The sequence below is a fragment of the Columba livia genome, chromosome 9, assembly GCF_036013475.1.
Source record: "Columba livia isolate bColLiv1 breed racing homer chromosome 9, bColLiv1.pat.W.v2, whole genome shotgun sequence".
Lineage (NCBI taxonomy): Eukaryota > Metazoa > Chordata > Aves > Columbiformes > Columbidae > Columba > Columba livia.
This window is the reverse complement of record NC_088610.1, coordinates 15,879,249-15,898,343: the sequence shown is the minus strand read 5'-3', so window position 1 is coordinate 15,898,343 and position 19,095 is coordinate 15,879,249. Positions and strand designations below refer to the sequence as shown.

The following is a 19,095-nucleotide window of genomic DNA, read 5'->3' as shown; positions in this document are numbered from 1 at the left end:
ATCTCCAAAAGTAAACCCGTGTTTTTAGAAGATCTGTGTCCAGAGGACAAAATCCAAAAGACTGGTGCAAAGGTGGATAATTTGGATTAAATTCATATCCAATATTTACCTCTCTAAATACTCAGCAAGTAGTTGTTCTACCGCAGAAGAATACATCCATTCATTTCCAACTTTCTTAGTATAGCCAGGAACTTCTTCATTTTTCTTATTGAACTTCAGGTTTAGCCCCACATTTGCTCTGTGATCTCCATGAGGACTGGAAATAAGAAAAAGCTGATTAACTTGCAGTAACATATATGTGTGTGTGTACATACATTAAAAAACAAGTAAACGTACATCCTCAGCCTTGACCACAGAAAAATTAAATTCATTGTATTGTCTACTTGTTAACACCATGACAGCTGTAAATGCTGCAGGACATCAGCTGTGCTTTGGTCGCTGTCCACACGCATGCCCACACCGTATTGCAAACAAGGGCAGGGAATATTTTACCCTTCCTCCTTAACTGAGATCTAATCTACCTGGTATCTACCAAGATGTAGAAGGATGCCCCCCAAAAAATCAGTGTGGAATAAATGTACACATTAAATCACAAGAAGATGCTCATGCATCAACCACTTTAGTGAACTGTACCAGGAAACGACAATTCTGACATTCACAGAACTATAGGGATTTCCTTCCTTGTAGATTTTAAGCAGTTTTAGCGTTCACCGGTTCTTAAAAACATTACAGGTACAATTATTATCCCTTTATACTAACAGTAATGGTAAGTACAATGAAATCAGATCCCGATTCCACTTTCTATTCTCAGTTTGGCAAAGTCAGTCCAAACTCCTGCTTCAATTCTGCAAATAGCTAACCAGGAAAGTCAATGTATGTCTTTTTACAACACTAAAATCAACAGAACAACTCTCCAGTAAACAAAAATTAAAAATATGTTTAAGATAGGAGAGAAAAACACCACACATGAATGGAATTTACAGCTTCACATCACAAAACAGTTACACACTTGGTAAGAACAGCACTTAAACATGGCAGAAATTCTGTAGAGATGCATTAGAACTTAGAAGCTTCTCCACAAGCAACATTCACAGAGAAAACTTACTTTTTCTTCGATCCTCTTCCAATAAAGATACTCCCTGTAAATCTGGAGACAAGATATCCACTTACTCCAAGACGGCTGGCCAAAATATATGCAGGATTGTATTTCACAGAATATTTCTTTAAAACAAACAAACAAAAAATAATGGCAATTCTCAAAGGATTTTTATACAAATGGCAAATTAATAACGTGGAAGGATCCCTTAAGGACATATACCATTGCAAAATAAACTCGGCACATTGTTTAAGCTTTTACTAGAAAAGCAGAAGCACTTACATGCTGGTTCTGTATTAAAGGATCAAGCTGGGGTTCACATGGAATATTGAAAACTACACGAATTCTACCTTCTGTGATCACATCACGTGAGTCTTGAACCTTGGAGAGAAACACAATACATTAAAAACGTTATTTAAAAACAGTGGTCTTTTGATACTAGACCTCATAGTTTAGCATTTTGCTGCAGTTGGCACAGAGACACTTTGTGATTAAACATCTTGCCTTGACTTGTACACTGCTTCCTCATAGACGCAATCGAACAGTATTATATCAGAGGAATCCATAACTGAAAAATAGTCCAAAATGGGAACTCTGTATTGCAAATTCTCCCAAATACTTAGTAAAAATAAGTCTGCATTCAAGCAATGCTACCTTTTTCTTGTTATGCCAGCAACAGTGATAGCAGAAGAACCCCTTTGTCCTCCAACTAAAGCATCAGGGAACCTTAAAAATTCTGTCTAGCAAATCACCACTACTGCCACACAACACCTTTGATTATTTTAGGCTTATAAATAAAGAAATCTAGGGGAAAAATATATGACATTATTGGAACTAACTTCTCCCATGCAGCCATAGTAAGGAGATCCCAGCATAAAGGCTGTAATTCCAGGAGGAAACAAGTCATCCAGAGTTTTGATGTTCGAAAACCGAGAGTCAAAGGCTTTGATATCCTACATGAAAAAGACAAATTTGATAATGTTCAATATCACTCAGTTCCAGTAGAATAATTACAAAGTTTATATAAATAGATGCTTATTCTAAAACATCACCTGAGTCTCAAGTAATTCATTGAAGACAAAGAAGTTAATGCTATATTGCAAATGTTGTTACACAAGCAACCATGCTACCCTGCAGAACACCACTACTGTACTTCGTTCCAAATATCACCAGTAAAAAGATGACAAAAGCCATTTATTCTGTAAAATCTCTAAACTGTGCAACACGGCCCCAAATTTTGTGACAAAATACTTCTCTAAGCACATTACGATTTCTATACAATAAATTACATTACTTTAAGGTGCTATTTTTGTTCACCCTTTTGTTTTAAAGGAGCAGACACTCCTTCCTCCGCGCACTCCTTTACCCCAATGAAGTAAGGAGTTGTGTGCAACAAAATAGAGAACTTCTGTATTTACCTTGACAACAGTTTGGTAAACAAAAGGAAGAACTTGTTTGGACCACTGCTTCTCCAAGTAAACTTCTCCATTTTGCTTTAGTTGATATCTATTACCAGTGAGTAACTGAGCATATACAACTATTGATGTTTCATGAATAATTATTCCTTTTCTTCTCTGGTACCTGAATACAAAGTAGAGCATGTAATTTGATTACAATAAATGGAACTGAACCAAGAGGGTGGAATTCATTTCTTGAAAACAAAACAAAAAACAAAACACAAACCAAACTCTATCCAAAAGGATTCTAATACTCTTTTTCCTGTTTTATAAAAAAATACCTACAATAAATGGATTAACCAATTGAGTATCCATTGTTGCACAGCCATCACTACATAGCTATGTGTGTTAATTTAAACACATTTTACGCTTACAGTGGAAAGGGTTAGATGTAATTAAGGAAGTTAGCTCAAACGACACACAATAAAATGGCAAGACACTGTAACTCAGTCGAGCTCCACTGGGCAGCCGCATTCTAGGAGAGGAAGAGCTGTATTCAAATTTAGCAATTCTAAGCTTTGAAGTTGTTACTTGCTACTGCATGACTCCATTCTATATACTTCCTACAGCTGAAGATTACTAAGACCAGAACAGAAAATTGAGTGGGAGAGTAAATACTCTTCATTTGAGAGTTCTTTTGTAACAGCATCTAACTTTAAATACTTAGGGACTAACTCCATATATTCTGAAATTTCAACATAAGCTCTTTGAGGTTTGCTTGTGGGGCTTTTATTATTTTTTTTAGATTTTTAATTTCAGCAGACTCATTAACCTTCATGATCAAGTATGTAGCAGCTCTTCTCTGCTACTTAGGCCTGTGATACAACAAAAAAATATAGCTCAGCTATAAAACGCAAAGTTACACTTTAATTTTCAAAGTTACTTACTGCTCTGAAATGCCTTGAACTTCTTTTACCCACGTGCTTTGTTCCTTATCTCCAACGTATGCTACTTTAGTTGGGGGCACTGCATTTCCCATGTAAAGCTTCTGTGTGCCATGTGGTTCTTCCAAATAAAACCTTGAGATTATTTTGACACGTATTAATTCAACCAAGTAAGATTAATCTAGACATAACCCTGAGTAAAACTTAAAATAGTTAGAAATTGCTTGTTAAGGACATGGAAAACTTTCAACATAGTTTTCTCTACCCCTTTCACAACAGGCCACACAGCATATTTTTTATAAACAAATATCAGTGCGTGTGCCAAAAGGAAGACTTTATAGAAACGTTATCTTTTATACTTTTCTGGGTGGATTTCTGTGCATGTATTTTTCCCTCAAAGAAAAGTTAAAAATGTTAAAAGTTAAAAATGAGCTCTCCCAAACTACTCCATCTGTAGCAAATACCGAAGGACTAGACTTAGAGATAACCAAACCTCAGAACAATGTTAAACAAAGGTTATTCCATCATGCAGCCTTTGATACGCTTGGACTATTTGCTGTTCTCAAGCATCACAATAAAACCAAAACTTTTTTACAGCCTAAGGAACTTACTTCAAATAAAAATGACAAGCAACTATCTAATGAAATATCTCTTACTTAGTTTCTCCATCTGACACAGCAACAACTCTGGCTTCTTCGAGGTGTGGCCAGTTAACAAAAACACGCTTTCCAAGTACTGAACTGGCAACATTTTCTACCATCTGAAAAAAACCCAGAAGTTACTATAAGTAATTGTTTAACATATTAAAAGACTTTTCTTACAAAATTTTCAAACCAGTTTTGCAATAAATACTTTTCTAGTTAAAGAATAGGTTTTCTTGCAAAATAAATTGCTCATTTAAACTTCAGTTATATTTTGATACATATTTTTAAATAATAAAAAAAAATCTAAATATATAATTTTATAATAACTATTCAATATATTTCACTATTCTTTTAAAAAAATGCATAGGTTTTAATTTTTTTTTACTTTTTCAGTACTACTCTATAAATGTTTTTCTTCTGTAATACAATATTGAGAAGACATAAATAACCAACATTTCATCTGACTATTTAACAAATTCACTATTTTTAGGACACATTTTTTTGTCTGTTTTGTTAGTTTGTTTTTGTTAAAACCGGAATGCTTACCTGTTCTTTTGAGTTCTTATCAGCTAGGATTTCTAACATCATGTTTTCTCCATGGCTGCTCTGCTGAAACACTTGTACGCCACTTTTTCTAAGATAGAACTGGGTAAAAACAAAACAGCATATAAAATTTACCTGAACTCTTACAGAGTTACATATTAAATACGATTAAAAATGTCAGAAGAAATAAATCTTTTACCTTATGTTTAATGTGCTTTAAAGTAGGAAATCCACAAAAATACAATGCGCTCTTGTTGATTTTAGTTATCTTATTGTGCGTTATTTCTACATGCCAAGCATCCAAAGGTATTGTTTTATATCTGGAAATTAAGTTGCACAACATTTGCTCACACAGATTGACCTTTGACTCTAGAAACTCTCATTACCCATTCAGCTACTCATTAATTGACAAACCCTTTGACTTCCCTGTAAGGTGGCAATTACTTTAAGTCAGTTGGAACTTACACAAAGGACTATAAAACCCCATGCTATTGCTACAAAGAGACTACTCATTACAAAAAAGACAAAACTTCAAGCCATGGTATGTCCCAATCTCACTAATTTAATTCATTGTTATTATCAAATTCTAAGCTAGTAATGGTTCCATATGCTATTATTTGCCTCCACAACTATTCATTCTTCACTGAGTGTAATCCTCCTCTAGTTTGCTTTAAGTTCGACTACTATTAAGGTTATGTTTCCGTTTAATCTTGTAGCCTGAGCCTGTGTTAAATAAAGCTGGCTATTTTCAGTGAGAGGAAAATGAAAAACATACTTGTGTTCAACTCTCTGCACTCGATCCAAAGACTTATATTCTTTTAGAAGTGGTCTGGAATTACCGTGATGATGAATCACCACCATTATCAGATATTTGTACCAGTCTTTCATCCTCTGTGTCATAAAAAGTTTAGTAATTCTCTAGAGTGTTCTTGCTGACTTAGGCATTGGTTCATCTGTTTTGCAAATGAACATTTGAAGAAAAGGGACAAATACTTCTATTGTGCCATCCACAACAAGTAGCGTCTAGTTCAACATTTTACATTTTTCAGTGAATATTTGTCATAGACAAGCGTTAGTTAAAATGCCAATAAAAGTATTCTGATTACTTTTAGTCTACTCTAAAATAGTCACACCAGTGTTACCTTGTATGACATCTTTCTATTGCAGGGAATTTCTCTGGCCACGGTGACATGTACTGGAACTCTGCATCTTTGTCATACCAGTACATTAAGCAAGCACTGTGAGTATTTCTTCGTTTCTCCTCTTCTTTTAGGCACTTATTACAGGACTCCATGGCCTGCAGCAGTCGTTTCTAAATTTTAGAGAAATTAGCGTACATGAACGTGGCAACAAAAAGTGACATGGAAACATCTACACTGGGTAAGTGGGTATCTGCACTTTTCTGGTTAATGTGTTTGATTTTTAATTGTAGCCTCACTCTTCCTCATGTCCCAGCTCTCTGATAAAAATAGGACAATTACAAAAGAATGGCTTTGGAGAACAAAGATTACTCTTTTGCAAATACATTTCCAAAGGTTAGCTGTATTTTGCCTTTTACGTTTAACATACAAAGAAATATTGAAAATATTTTAGATGTTATAAGAGAATTCTGCAAAACAACTACTGAAAAAGCTTCAAAGCCTTATGGGTCATTCAAGTAGCAACTGTTGTCTTTTGTGAGAAGACGAAGTCCTGCCAACCTTCCACTGCAAACTATAGAAATAATTCATAGGCACATGTCACCACCCGTATGTATCTTAACATCTAATCTGCATTTTTACTTTCATCCACTCTTTGATATGCCCAAATTTAATCCAATAAAAGATATTACAACAACATTACATAGCACTTTTTCATATATGCAAAGGGAAAATATTACTACTTTATTCTTCTCCATTAATGTTTTACTGTTAGATTTGTACTTAAAGGCTTGTACCAATTACTGGTGTTCATGTGAGGAGATTTTCAGTAATAGGATTTTTGTTAATAAATGTTTATTTTACCTACAGACTTTCTGTATTTTTGTATGTATATAGGAACAGGTTGAAACTAAATATTTGAATAGCTGATTGAAAACACTAACAAAACAAGAAGTCCACATCCCTTACTTAATACTTCTGTCACTTGAAGCTAAGTTAGCTTGTGGTAACTTAAACTAGCCTTGCTCCCCAGGCAGCAAACATTTATCTTTCCCTGTGGTCTTATCAAGTGTTAAACTTCTATCTAATTGCGTCTCTAACTGCTGATAAATTAAGAAGTCTAGCAGATTTGTTATGAAGCTTTTATAGCCAGCAGACATTGAAGGAACTTACCTCATCAATAAATGGGATTAATACTACAGCTTCCCATTCTTGCTGTTTTCCATTTAGGTCAGTTTTAAAATCTGGGGGATAATATTCTATAATAGGAGAGTCTTGACTAATCATCAAATGCTATGAAAATACAATAGAGGAATTAAACAATATAACAGACAATTTAGCACTAATTCTAGGAAGAGACAGAGGAAGGCTGGTATTAAAACTAATCCAGGGCTGAACAGGAATTCAACATTTAACTGTCCTAGTCTAAAACAGCTTAGCAAATGCAAACATTTGTATTTATTACTAACTTTACAACATACTAAGAATACTAAGAAGTATTTAACCATAGACCTAAAATTTAGAGGTAGATTAAAACTAAGAAGGCATGCAAAAATATCAAGAAGAAAGTTACTTTGACATAAAGCAGTAAGCAACAAATAAATGCAATTTAATTCTATATCATACCTGGTAACATTTAGGTAGCAAATCTTTGCTAGCTGCTGGAAGTACAGCAAGAAGCTGTTCAAATGGCATGAAAGGCTTTCCCAGTTCAAATTTGATTTTGAGTTCGCCAATGTTGCGAATATCTGACAGATAAGGTGCATAATGATAAGGATAATACCTGCAGCGAAAAAAAAGCCCTCTTAAGTTACTTGACTGAATTATAGCACAGCAATGTCCACAGATCAAAACCAAACAGAACTACATTCAATGCTCCCAGCATACAAAGTGAAATATCACTCCATCTTTAAGCAATTTCTCATTTGATAATTTTTCTTACCAGCTCCACGATTGAACTCCATGGTAATAATAATGCAAAATCCACTGTATTGCTTGGATGTAACATTCAGCTTGATCTGCCAAGAAGTCACTTAAAAGAAAGATGCTTATTAGTTTTTTCTAATTTTCGCTGGTATACAAAAATTACTTAGTGCCTTGTACATAGGAATGAAGACAGAGCATTTTGGGAACCTAGTAAGACCATAGTTTTCTAGATTCATTTAAAACTAATAGATTTTTGTTCTCTCTGCTCCTCAAATACTTATTACAGAAAACTTGGCTTTCAGCTTTTCTTGTGTTAGCCAAAAGCATCACTGCTGCAGTACGCTGTCATGTGTTCTGTGCTTTTCACATGGATGAATATTCTGCTTGTTTCAGACATATGCAAAGACCTGTCTTTGGGGTTTTTTGCGTGCGTGGGGGGCGGGGTTGTTTGTTTGTTTATTTTGCTTTGATTTTTTTTTTTGTTTTGTTTTTAAAAAGAAAAAAAGGAAAAACTATACACTTACTCGGAAACTACTTCTACACCCATTTTAGTCATGTAGTAAGTTCTTTTGTATTGCCTAAACTCCGTTTCAAACAGATCATCATCTTCTGGTTCATCTTCCAATACAGCTGAAAAAGCAGTCATGAAAAAAAAAAAAAGACTAACATTCACTTCACTTGTCTACCACAACAGGTTTGAAGCCATTCAGTTTTGACTAAATGCCTTAACTTTGCTCCTCAATTCACAGTTATAGATGCTCATACCTTCCTTGCACTGAAAATAACCTAAAACAATCAAACAAAATCTTAACCCAGAAAGAGTCTGGAAACCCGTTTTATAGTCCAATTAAAAGAACAGAGAAGAGAATGTAAGCCACCAGAAAATAATTTAAGAAAACATTAAAATAAAATTTAATCTTTTTTCAGCAACATCATCTTATATCCTGGAGCAATATGCATACATTTTTGACATTAAATTTCAAAACATGAGCAAAAGACAATTCCTACAAGTGGAATGAGTTTAAAAACATGATCAACACAAACAAAAACCCCAATGCCATATAAAACTCTGTTCACTTGTCCTCACCTATAACAAAATACCTAAACATGCAATTATAAAAAACGTAATGCTGAATGTTGAAGATTTGCTCATTCATTCCTTTAAATCATCATGGAAATACTGGTCAGGTAAGTCACTTCAAAAGCTTTAGCCCCACTCCCTCTCACCACAAGCCAGTGATGTGCAGTTCCATTTCCCAACAACCCACTCCCTAACTCTTTCATTCAGATTAGGGTCATCTCTGACATGAAATTCTTGCAGATCTTCCAAATCTACACACAAATTAACAATATTTTTTGTTATATTATTTGCACTTACTTTTAGGGGTCACTTCACCTTCTTTTTTTTCTAAAGCAGCCAAACAGATAGAATTTTCCTGAGCCTATTAAATTAATATTTGAGATAAAGTAAAAATACAGAATAATATTCACATACATCATTCACATCCATATAATCTGCAACTCAAAATGCTATAATCAAGGTGTATACAAAACCCACCACATTTCCTTCTCTTGTAATTGCCTTGGGAAAATGATTTTATTAATACAGATCAGACAAGGGACCAGTCTCAAATAAAATCTCAACCACCTTTAAAAAATATCTGAATATTTGTTTTCCACAAATACAACTATTTCCAAAACTGTGCAGCACTTTTTCCTACATCATGCATTGTGCTACAGAACTGGAATGCAGTCAAATTTTTCATCGTTAAATTTTTAAGAGTTCAAATTACTTTTGTGGGAAGGATACAAGAAACTGTGTTTTAGAGAGTCAAACAAGTCAAACATTCACTTCATTCTCACACTACACAGTGTCTTTTGTGTACAGCACTGAGCAGCTGTCAATAAGCAGATCATGAAGCTGGCCCTCTGCCCCTGTACCTGGGATATGCAAGCTCCTGACTGTCACTGCCATTCAAAGGATCAGCCAAGCTGGCTAGCTAACACTACACAGCTGCTCCAAACTTCTGTGGCAAATAAGAAAACAACCACAAATAAAGCATACCTTATTTAAGTAAGAGCTAGCATCTTGTTCTTACAAACCACAAACTGCACTACAGAACAGGATAACAATATACAGTGACAGATTAAACTCGAAGGAATTTCCTGTCACGACTCTACACTCCACTCAAGGTATATATTGGAGAACAGCCAATGAGGGGTGGTGGGTAACACAGCAGCAGGGGAGAGTCAAGATACAGAGAAAGGTGCTGTTCCTTATTAATTAGTTTTGTCTAGAATTGCATGTTTAATAACTAATCTGAGATAGCTCACACCAATGAAATTGTTATTTATCTATTCACTGTGAAACAGTTGGCCAATACCAAGACAAGCATGACTGATCTATCAATGTATCTGACATGTATAAAACTTCCAACAGGTTATGTACTGAAAAGTAAAATTACAAAGCACAGCAAGTTTGACCATAACTGACCTAGAAGTAGGTTTTGCTGTTGTTGAGGAAGAGCTAAATTGACATAAAACACTGTTACAGGTTTACAAGATTTCAAAAATCATGAGAACCTACCTTGCCTTAACCATTTCATCACACACAACCAGCAATGTATACAGGCAGTTCCTCAAATGGTACAATTATCTTTTTTGATCTCAAGAAAATCTCAAAACAAAGGCTTATGCCATTTAATTTTTCTAAGATCAAATTCTTTATTTTCTAAAATTAACATTATTTGCAAAATTACATATGTAAAACACTAACCTTTTGTTTCTTTTGTTTATTTTTTCTGGCTTCCTCTGCTGCAATACCAGCTGCCTCGTTGAGGTATTTATTGCCTACTTTACTTTCAAACCATTTGAGGTCTACAAAGACTTCACTGAAGTGTTCACGATCAAACTGTGCAGAAAGATTGAAGTAAGTTTAGAAATATTTGAGGGACGTGTCGCGGTTGAGATGAACAAACGACATAGACCAAGTTCACAGTATCACAGTATGTTTGGGATTGGAAGGGACCTCAAAAGATCATCTAGTCCAATCCCCCTGCTGGAGCAGGAACGCCCAGGTGAGGTCGCACAGGAACATGTCCAGGCGGGTTTTGAATGTCTCCAGAGAAGGAGACTCCACAACCTCCCTGGGCAGCCTGTTCCAGTGTCTGTCACCCTCACTAAGAATGGAAAGTTCTCCCATGATGAAAGCAGTAGATGCCATTTATTGCTACAAGTGCATTTTTATACAGTTTTACCAGTTCATGTGTCTCTTCACTACTGGTTACAAGTTACAGCAGTAACATCTCACTGGCTAATTTTGCTATCAACAATGTTACTCTGTTACTCCCTTCTCTCTCACGGGTACATCCTTAACATCTCCTGATACTCCTTTACTCCCATCTTTCTCACGGGCAGGCCTTAGTATCTTCAAGGCTAATTTCTGTTGCCATGCCCTCCGTCAGGGAACTCAAGGACCCACCATAGTCCCCTACAGGGACATCAAATTTAGTGTGCTAACAGACAATACCTTTTTAGTACGTGTATAACATTGTATCTAGAGTCACTCATACATAAACATCTTGCCCTAGAGCTACAACTAATAGATTAATGTTAGAGATCTTTTTTCTTACCAATATATAACATATACACAAGCCATATTTTGTTTTCTTTCAGTAAGGCAGCAAGGGGTAACAAAAAGAGTTAGATAACTTCCACACTTCACTATCAACTCTAGAAGTAGTGGAAGTATATAGGGTCTGGGTAATATAGTCTTGTGCTGCACACTCAACACTTGCATAGTTCTACCCAGGAACCAGAAGACAGTGCTGAAGCAGGGACACCACACAAACTCCCTCCTTCTGAGTTCAGTAGAAGGCTGAGACCTTTCCATCTCTATATGGCCTATCCCTCTTCTCACCTCTAGGCTGGATTACTGCAGTAGCACTTAACAGGATTGCCTCCTGCACCCCAGTTAGCTCATGAAGAATACTGATGCCTGCCTCCGAACAATGTTTCTTTGCTCTTTATCAATGATCTTCATAAAAAACCTACAAAAAATCTTGCTCTCCAAGATCTTCAGACACAGCTTACCCCCAAAGAAACTGACCAGGAGGGGAAGCACAGAATATTGATTGCTGCCTGCAGCACACACTTTGCCCACTACTGCTGCCCACTGCTCAGTGAGAACGGAGCATCAGGATTCTACCGATGAGACCTCTATGCTAAAGCACAGATCAAATGATTCCATCTTTTTCCTCTTATGTTATGGTAAGATCACACAACAACGGACTGGATCCCACCAGTTACTTTAAAAACAGCTGACTGAACCACTTATCATTAAAAATACAGCATGGTGCATTTTAGGGCACTGCATTGAGGTTATATTCAAAACACTATACCGTTCTACACAATTCAATTTCAGAATTACTTACATCTGACAATTTCGTGAGATACTTCTCAAAGCGTTTTAAATTCAGATGCCCATTTTCATTTATGTAACCTATTGGGAAAATAAAGTATATTTTTTAAACTAGTAATTTTAAAATTTTAATTTAAATGCTCCATAGATAATAGAATGGAATCTTGTTGGCTGTCTACAGAATGTATACTAAATGCTAAACATTCTAACATAACTAAAATAATCAATAAGCCTTAATGCAGGAAAGTTAGTATTTCTACTTTCCACAACTGAACCTGGTGTTCTTACCTCCCAGTTCTGGCAAGATAGCCATGTATGTTCTATAAAGTAGCGGCAGTGCATCGTGATTAATGTGTAAATGAGGTAGATGAGGAATGAAATCATTTCCTACAAGGAAACCCATTAAGATCCAATCATCTATTATCCTTTCAATATCATACTCAAAGGAAATCTTGTCCTGGGGGGGAAAACAAAACATAACAAAAAAAACAACACAAAACCACACAGAAGTATAATTTTTAATACCATGTTTGCATAATAAGACCTCACACATTTTTTCAGTCACAGCTCCATTAGAACTTACTTTTACTGGTGAAAATTCATAATCAATATATTCTCTCATCAGTGATAAGTGCAGTAAATGAAATGTGGTTTCCTCTGGCGCACATGCTCTGTAAATTATTCAAAACATTAAATTAATTATTTATAAACACACTTTCAACATGAATATTTAATAAGTCCAAGGTTACCTAAAAGCAAGTAATCTTACTAAGATTATATCTTTGCAGAAGAAATAATGTATAAACATTTCTTTGAATCTATTTTAGGATTCATCTGGCTTGAGTCTATAAAATTCCGCAGTAGCACCTTCTAAACAGGAGATGCCACTGCACCGTAGGGAAAACAGCTAGCTTAGAGAAAGTGGGGCAGCTTTGTGGAGTTCCATGTTGCATCAACTATTTTCTAAGTAATTATCCCATTGTCCAAGAAAGGGACAATGCAACTTTGCACCAAACCAAATAAATTTTAAGGTATTTTAGAACTAGTCTGAGTACACAGAGAGTACACAGATTCATGTGTAAACTGGCTGGGTTACATCTCCAGTCATTCAAAATGCTTCTTCTAAGAAAATAAGATGCTCGACTTGAAAATATGTTCCATATGTATTATCTAGGGCTTCAACACAGCACCAAAAAATGACCAACCTACTGTTTGTTTATGGCATAAATTAGTCAACATCTCTTCTGCTTTCTCTCCCTCTCTTCACTAAGATTACTTAAGACCCAAGCCAACATTAGGCCAAAATCATTTAATACCTACACCAAAGATTAACGAGCTAAAGACTGATGTATTTTAAATTTGTAAAGGACTATTTCAACTTGTAGATACTGTAACTAGCTGGGACCGCCTCCAATGACAAACCAGCATAAACACATGGGCATTCACCCAGACAGCAGATTTTGGCCAAAATCCTCTGAGGAAGGTGTGGGTGATACACAAGCTTGTCCGAAGCCCACTAAGACGAACTCTGAGCTACACTTGGCTGCACAGAACTTCAGACCAAATTCTGTCATTTTTTAAATGAAATTTTCATATTGACAAATCCAGATTGATGCCTCCAAGACTCTACAAACATTCTGTCCCTTATTCTTCATTGCACTGGACTTGAAAATCCTGTTAAAACAAACACATTACCTGAATCCAGAAATTGCTGAGAGATATTAATTTGTATGTATTTTTAGTATTTCCAAATTTCAAACTGTAATTACTCATAAAAGTCACAATATTGACAGAAGATAATTCCTGTAAATTCCAACAGTCAATTTAACAGTCAATATTACCAATATTACCCTGAAATTACAGGAGTCATATATGGAACAATGCTTGAGGGAAAAAGGAATAAAGACACCTTGCCTTTTGATTTCATACTTTATTTAATCCCTCATAAGGCCATTAAACTTTTATTTTATTTTATTTTTAAAAGGAAAAACTACTTTTCTGTGATTAGACTTAAGGGCTTTTAAAAACATTACAATGTTACGTGCCAACATTATCAACAGAATAAGTATTAGTGAAAAGTTCACTGTGGAAGACTATAAAAAGCATACTTATTTTTTATGTTTATCATGTTGTCCTTGGCAATAGAAACATCTTTATTAGCAAAAACAATGCATTTATCTAAATGTTTACATGACTTATCACTGTATTATCCAAAATCTCTTCTGTACAAAAAAAAAGTCTATTTCTCTCCTCCCTATATCCACCAAATGCTTAAGATCCTTCAAAGAAGGAACCGAGACACAGAACAAACCTGGCCACAGTAAGAGTTATAAAATCATTTTTTCTGTTACTTCAAAATAGCTCCATGTACATGCACAGTTGTGGAACAAATCACCTTTTTCTGAGTGACTGTAGCCCACAGGATAGTTCAAATGGGCAAATCCCTAATAAGAGCATCCAGTCAGGCACTTTAAGAGAGATTGTTTTAGTAATTATTCTAGTAATTTCCTTACATGTACAAAACCTGAGTTATAAATACATTTTTAAAAGTCAATACCTGCATAAGACAATGATGGGAACAATTTCAAGAGAGCCTGGCCTGCTCCACTCATAAAATGAAGGAAGAAGTACAACACACCAAAGCTCTACGGATTTATTTTTAATCAACTGTCCTAACAACATACATTTTTCCTGTGTAAACTAATTCAAATGCACAATTTAACAAGTTGATTTCTCTAATTTTGTGTACCAACATAACAATAAGCTAAGATCGTATTAATTTAGCATACAATCAATAAAAACGGTTTTAGCGCCCCAGTATGTTTTTGATTTAATTTCATCACATATCAAGATTAAAGTTAAATCATTTCACCTTTGAGACTTTTTACCACCAAATCTGACTTCTTCTCTTAAGAGTGCAAAGTGTGCCTCATGACTCGTTAATCCCAGCATAATCTGTTACAAAGAGATATTAGAAAGGTCTTACTTAATTATTTTTTTTAAAAACTGTTACACAAGATTGAATCTGTAACAAGAAATTTTGCTGTTATGTTTCATTACAAATTCAAAAGTTAGCAGGAATACATAATTATATTATTGTTTAATAACATTTTAAAACCCTGTTTGCTTAGGAAGACATTAAACACGCACACTTTATAAACTTGTGTTTGTTTTATTTTAACTGCACGTACCAAGTCAGCATCTAAGCCATAGAGACAATGTCTCGTGTTTGGATCATGATGGGGCTTTGCTTTTTCTGATCTGATGAACTCCATAATTTTATGCTCACCCTCCCCCGGAGTCTGCACAAATAAAACCAAAAATCATCAATAAGATTTTTCTGTAAGATAAAAAAATTATTTAAAATACATATTAACAAAATACAATAACCTCATGGCCTGATAAGTAGACTGTTACTCCTTGCCAGGATTTGTCTGTGGAAATCTTCATATTTACAAAATATTTAAGATGTTCATGCAATCTGGCCATGAATTCCGTTCCTGAAAATAGAAATCTAAATTAAACACAAAGCTTTTCACTAGACATTCAAATTGCAGTTACATCTCAAAAGTGTTAACGAAAAAAACAAGTAAAAATTTTGCAAGAGATGAGGGGGGCAGCTGGTTCCCCTCCCTCCCCAAAGAGTTTTCACTTTTTCCATAGCAATCTAAAAAACTTCTAAAATAAGACAGTATTCCAATCCTACTAAAACTTACTAAAACTTGTGTTCCCAACTTACTTGAGCCTTTATCAGCTCTGTCTTCCAATTAAATAAAATGCCTTAGGATAGGAAAAAAGTACCAAAACATAGATGCAAAGATATACATTCAAACACTTAAATGTAAATAATTAACAAATTATCTTACCTGGTGTAATACAGTTGGAGTCAAATCTGGCTTCTGTAGGGAGAGTTTCTCCCTTTTCTAATGCCTTTTTTATTTTGTCCTCTGCCTCTTTTGCTGATCTAAACCAAAAAAAAACATGGTTGGAGAGAAGAAGCAGAGAAAGATTCATTCTATTCAAATGTTAACATCCTAAGTACATCTTCACTGACAAAATACATATAGTTGATTTTTAAAAGAGTGTTCAAAAAAAAAACAACAAGGGGGAGGGAGGAAGGAAATTTAGCTCCTGAACAGAGTTTGAACTTGTATCTCATATAACTGGAAGGCTTAATACTAGCTCCTTTTCTTTTTTTTTTTTTTTTTTGCTAGCAATGACGACAATCTGTCATTACTCGGATACAGTTAATATTTAGGCTACCAAGATTATCATTCAATGGCTGATCACAATAAAAGCAAATTAATGTTGAAAAATGTTGAAATAATAGGAACACTCAGTATCTATACATCTGAAAACGCTATTTCAGAACGAGAAAGGTAACACAGTTAAACACAGCAGCAAGTTTGGAATACCAACAGGGTAGGAGGGATGAACTGACTTTTTACAGTCACTAGTAACAGAGAAACAAATATCTTAGCCCTTTCACCCAGAAAAAGAGAAGCCACCAATGTCTTAGATTTTTGTCCTTCGCTCAATTCTACTCCAATTTTCTGTTTAGAACTCTTTCTTAATCTTTTCCTTTCAGCTCCCTTTTTTCCTTAAAAATACCCCAAACCAAACTCCAGTAGCTTGAAAACATTTTGTTTTATACCTTTCCCCCAGTTTGTTTCTGCTGTATTTCGCTCACCATCCCTGTACCATCTGACCACTGGCTTTCTTCCCTTACAGCAGTCTTTAAAGAAACTTCCACATCCATCTCCCAACACATGAAAATAATTCTTAACACTGTGAAATCTACTTGCAGCTCTGTATTTGAGCTCGGATGCTAACTGGTATCAAAAGAAAACCAGAGTTTCATTAGAAACTGCATTTCTTCTACGACTGTCAAAGACCATTCCGTTACCATTACCAAAAAGGGGTAAATAGAATTAGCATTCACAAATACCAGAGGCTCTCTCAGCTTATGAAGCCATTGGAGACACCTGTAAAAGCTCCACTGCAGATTTATTTCACAGAAAATTTCCAAGGAAAAGAGCTCCTCCAGCCCCCAAGTCCCGCATACACAAAGAAAAATCTAAGTAACAAGCAAATTTTCCCTTTTGGAATCCTGATTTTACGTATTAACATTTTACACTCATTTAGCTAAAAATTAAAGCTACTGTCAAAGGCAGGACCATTCATATTTCCCTTTTCATTGCATACATTTAGGTAAATATTTTTTTTAAGTGTTTACTATCCTAAAGGCACAGCAAGAACAAATATTCTCACCTAAAACGTCTCCCACGCTGCTGATTCATTTTTGCTCTTGGAGCTACTCCATCAACTGCCATGAAGAAAACCTTCCTTGGTTTAATAATACGAAACAGTACTTCCAAATAGTGAAAAATATCAGCAAAAATCTTATCTTCTGAGATTCTGAAGTGAACATCATCATCATTTGGATGTGAACACTGATGTATAATGCCATTCATGTCCAGGTATAAGTTGTCAAATTCTGGAATCTACAAAAGCCACAGTTAGTACCCACTGGTGACGGCTGAAGCGGTGCAATCACTGCCCAAGGCGCGGCTGAGAGTAACAACTCCTGGCAAGGAGCTGGGGTGGGAAGAGCTCCCTGGAAGCTGCTGCACACCAACGGGCCAACAGCATCTTGACTGGTTACGGGTTTGTGCTTGCAATCCGCTATTATTATTTTCCCAGTGAAGTCAGCTGAACAGATACCTGCCCTATCCTGGCTGTTGCTGGTATCTCAGGACTTACGTCCCCTGTGCTCGGCCAATCTTCTACATTGTATAAGGGAAAAGTAAATAAAATTACGCTATTCAGGAAGAGATTTTTTTTTTTTAATACATATAACCCCCCTCATTTCACTGATTCAATCTTGTATAGCTGCACCATAAACAACAAAAAAAACTACCAAGTGGAGTACACAGTTTCCAACAGTATTTGAAAAGCAAAACCAGCTGAAGAGCTTTAGAGCTCTCCCCTGTTAATGAGTTTCTACCATGCACACTGCACGCTGCCTCCTCAGCCATGCTAAGAGCCACCTGCAAGTCTAGAGAGTGGCAATTACCAGCAAAAGCAGTAGAATTATCAATAATAGCATAAATTTCTTTCCCACGTTTTCCAAACATGTTTTTTCTGTCTAGTTCTCTGCTCTGATAACAGCCTTATCTGTAGCAGTCCAGCTTTCTTTTAAAGAAAAATCCCTCCCCTGAACACACACAAGCAACATACAGAGCATAAACACTGTCAAACAGATGAATCAAAGGGTCCGTTATCTACCTTGTTACCAAAACCACCAAACTTGCACAAGAGCAATTTGCAATAAACAATTTTATTCTTTAATTCACCGATACAACTGCTCATAAAAATGCTTCTGTCATTGCAACTGGAAAAAGGCACAACTACATTTTCATGAATTCCTGCAGCATTGCTGCTGACAAATCTTTACATAATTTTGAAAGGCATGTTGTTGGACATGTATTTATCATCCAGACACAAAAGAAACACAACTCTGTTTCAGGAAGAGGAACAAGGAAGAGAAGAAACAAGGGGCAGGATCCGGAAGGATCTCCATTCACCTGCAATAACTAGTCTTCTGCTGTGCATAATAATCTTCAGTACAGTTAAATTCAGTAACTAAACTGCTCTCAACATGCTCAGACACCACATCATCCACACAGGCACCCTTTTCAGCTAAAAAGAGAGAGAGGCATTGCACAGGCAGCATTCTAAAGAGATGAAAACTAAAGCTTTTATAGGGAAGCGGCATATATAAGGAAAACAGATGGCCTTTCAAGAAGCACAGCTATAATATGATACTTTTAAAATGGTGTTTTTTACATAAGAATTGCCTTTTATTCTGGGTAGTTTTTCCATAGTAGCAAACAACAATCCCATTCTAGATGCTGTATGTGTCAGTCTATATATTCAAGTGGTCTGGCAGAGAAAAGGAAGAATAGAGATATATGCTACTGCTG

At 35.5% G+C, this 19,095-nt stretch overlaps 1 protein-coding gene across 9 annotated transcripts in view; it reads right to left on the bottom strand.

Annotated features, from left to right (window-relative positions):
• Positions 1 to 19,095, bottom strand: part of XRN1 (5'-3' exoribonuclease 1) — a 35,837-nt gene that overhangs the window by 15,391 nt on the left and 1,351 nt on the right. For 8 of the 9 annotated variants that reach the window (XM_065072980.1, XM_065072977.1, XM_065072981.1 and 5 more), the window contains exons 2-25: positions 17,381 to 17,613; positions 15,976 to 16,073; positions 15,500 to 15,609; positions 15,301 to 15,411; positions 14,982 to 15,064; positions 12,693 to 12,780; positions 12,398 to 12,566; positions 12,123 to 12,190; positions 10,466 to 10,600; positions 9,068 to 9,131; positions 8,214 to 8,319; positions 7,706 to 7,795; positions 7,390 to 7,546; positions 6,937 to 7,056; positions 5,767 to 5,936; positions 4,824 to 4,944; positions 4,628 to 4,726; positions 4,094 to 4,197; positions 3,441 to 3,572; positions 2,515 to 2,677; positions 1,936 to 2,049; positions 1,379 to 1,477; positions 1,106 to 1,221; positions 110 to 256 (exon numbers count right to left, since the gene is read on the bottom strand). In XM_065072980.1, the coding sequence (XP_064929052.1) occupies positions 110 to 256; positions 1,106 to 1,221; positions 1,379 to 1,477; positions 1,936 to 2,049; positions 2,515 to 2,677; positions 3,441 to 3,572; positions 4,094 to 4,197; positions 4,628 to 4,726; positions 4,824 to 4,944; positions 5,767 to 5,936; positions 6,937 to 7,056; positions 7,390 to 7,546; positions 7,706 to 7,795; positions 8,214 to 8,319; positions 9,068 to 9,131; positions 10,466 to 10,600; positions 12,123 to 12,190; positions 12,398 to 12,566; positions 12,693 to 12,780; positions 14,982 to 15,064; positions 15,301 to 15,411; positions 15,500 to 15,609; positions 15,976 to 16,073; positions 17,381 to 17,613 (2,897 nt within the window). The remainder of the gene's footprint in view (positions 1 to 109; positions 257 to 1,105; positions 1,222 to 1,378; positions 1,478 to 1,935; positions 2,050 to 2,514; positions 2,678 to 3,440; positions 3,573 to 4,093; positions 4,198 to 4,627; positions 4,727 to 4,823; positions 4,945 to 5,766; positions 5,937 to 6,936; positions 7,057 to 7,389; positions 7,547 to 7,705; positions 7,796 to 8,213; positions 8,320 to 9,067; positions 9,132 to 10,465; positions 10,601 to 12,122; positions 12,191 to 12,397; positions 12,567 to 12,692; positions 12,781 to 14,981; positions 15,065 to 15,300; positions 15,412 to 15,499; positions 15,610 to 15,975; positions 16,074 to 17,380; positions 17,614 to 19,095) is intronic. The other variant, XR_010474465.1, reaches the window with a different exon arrangement.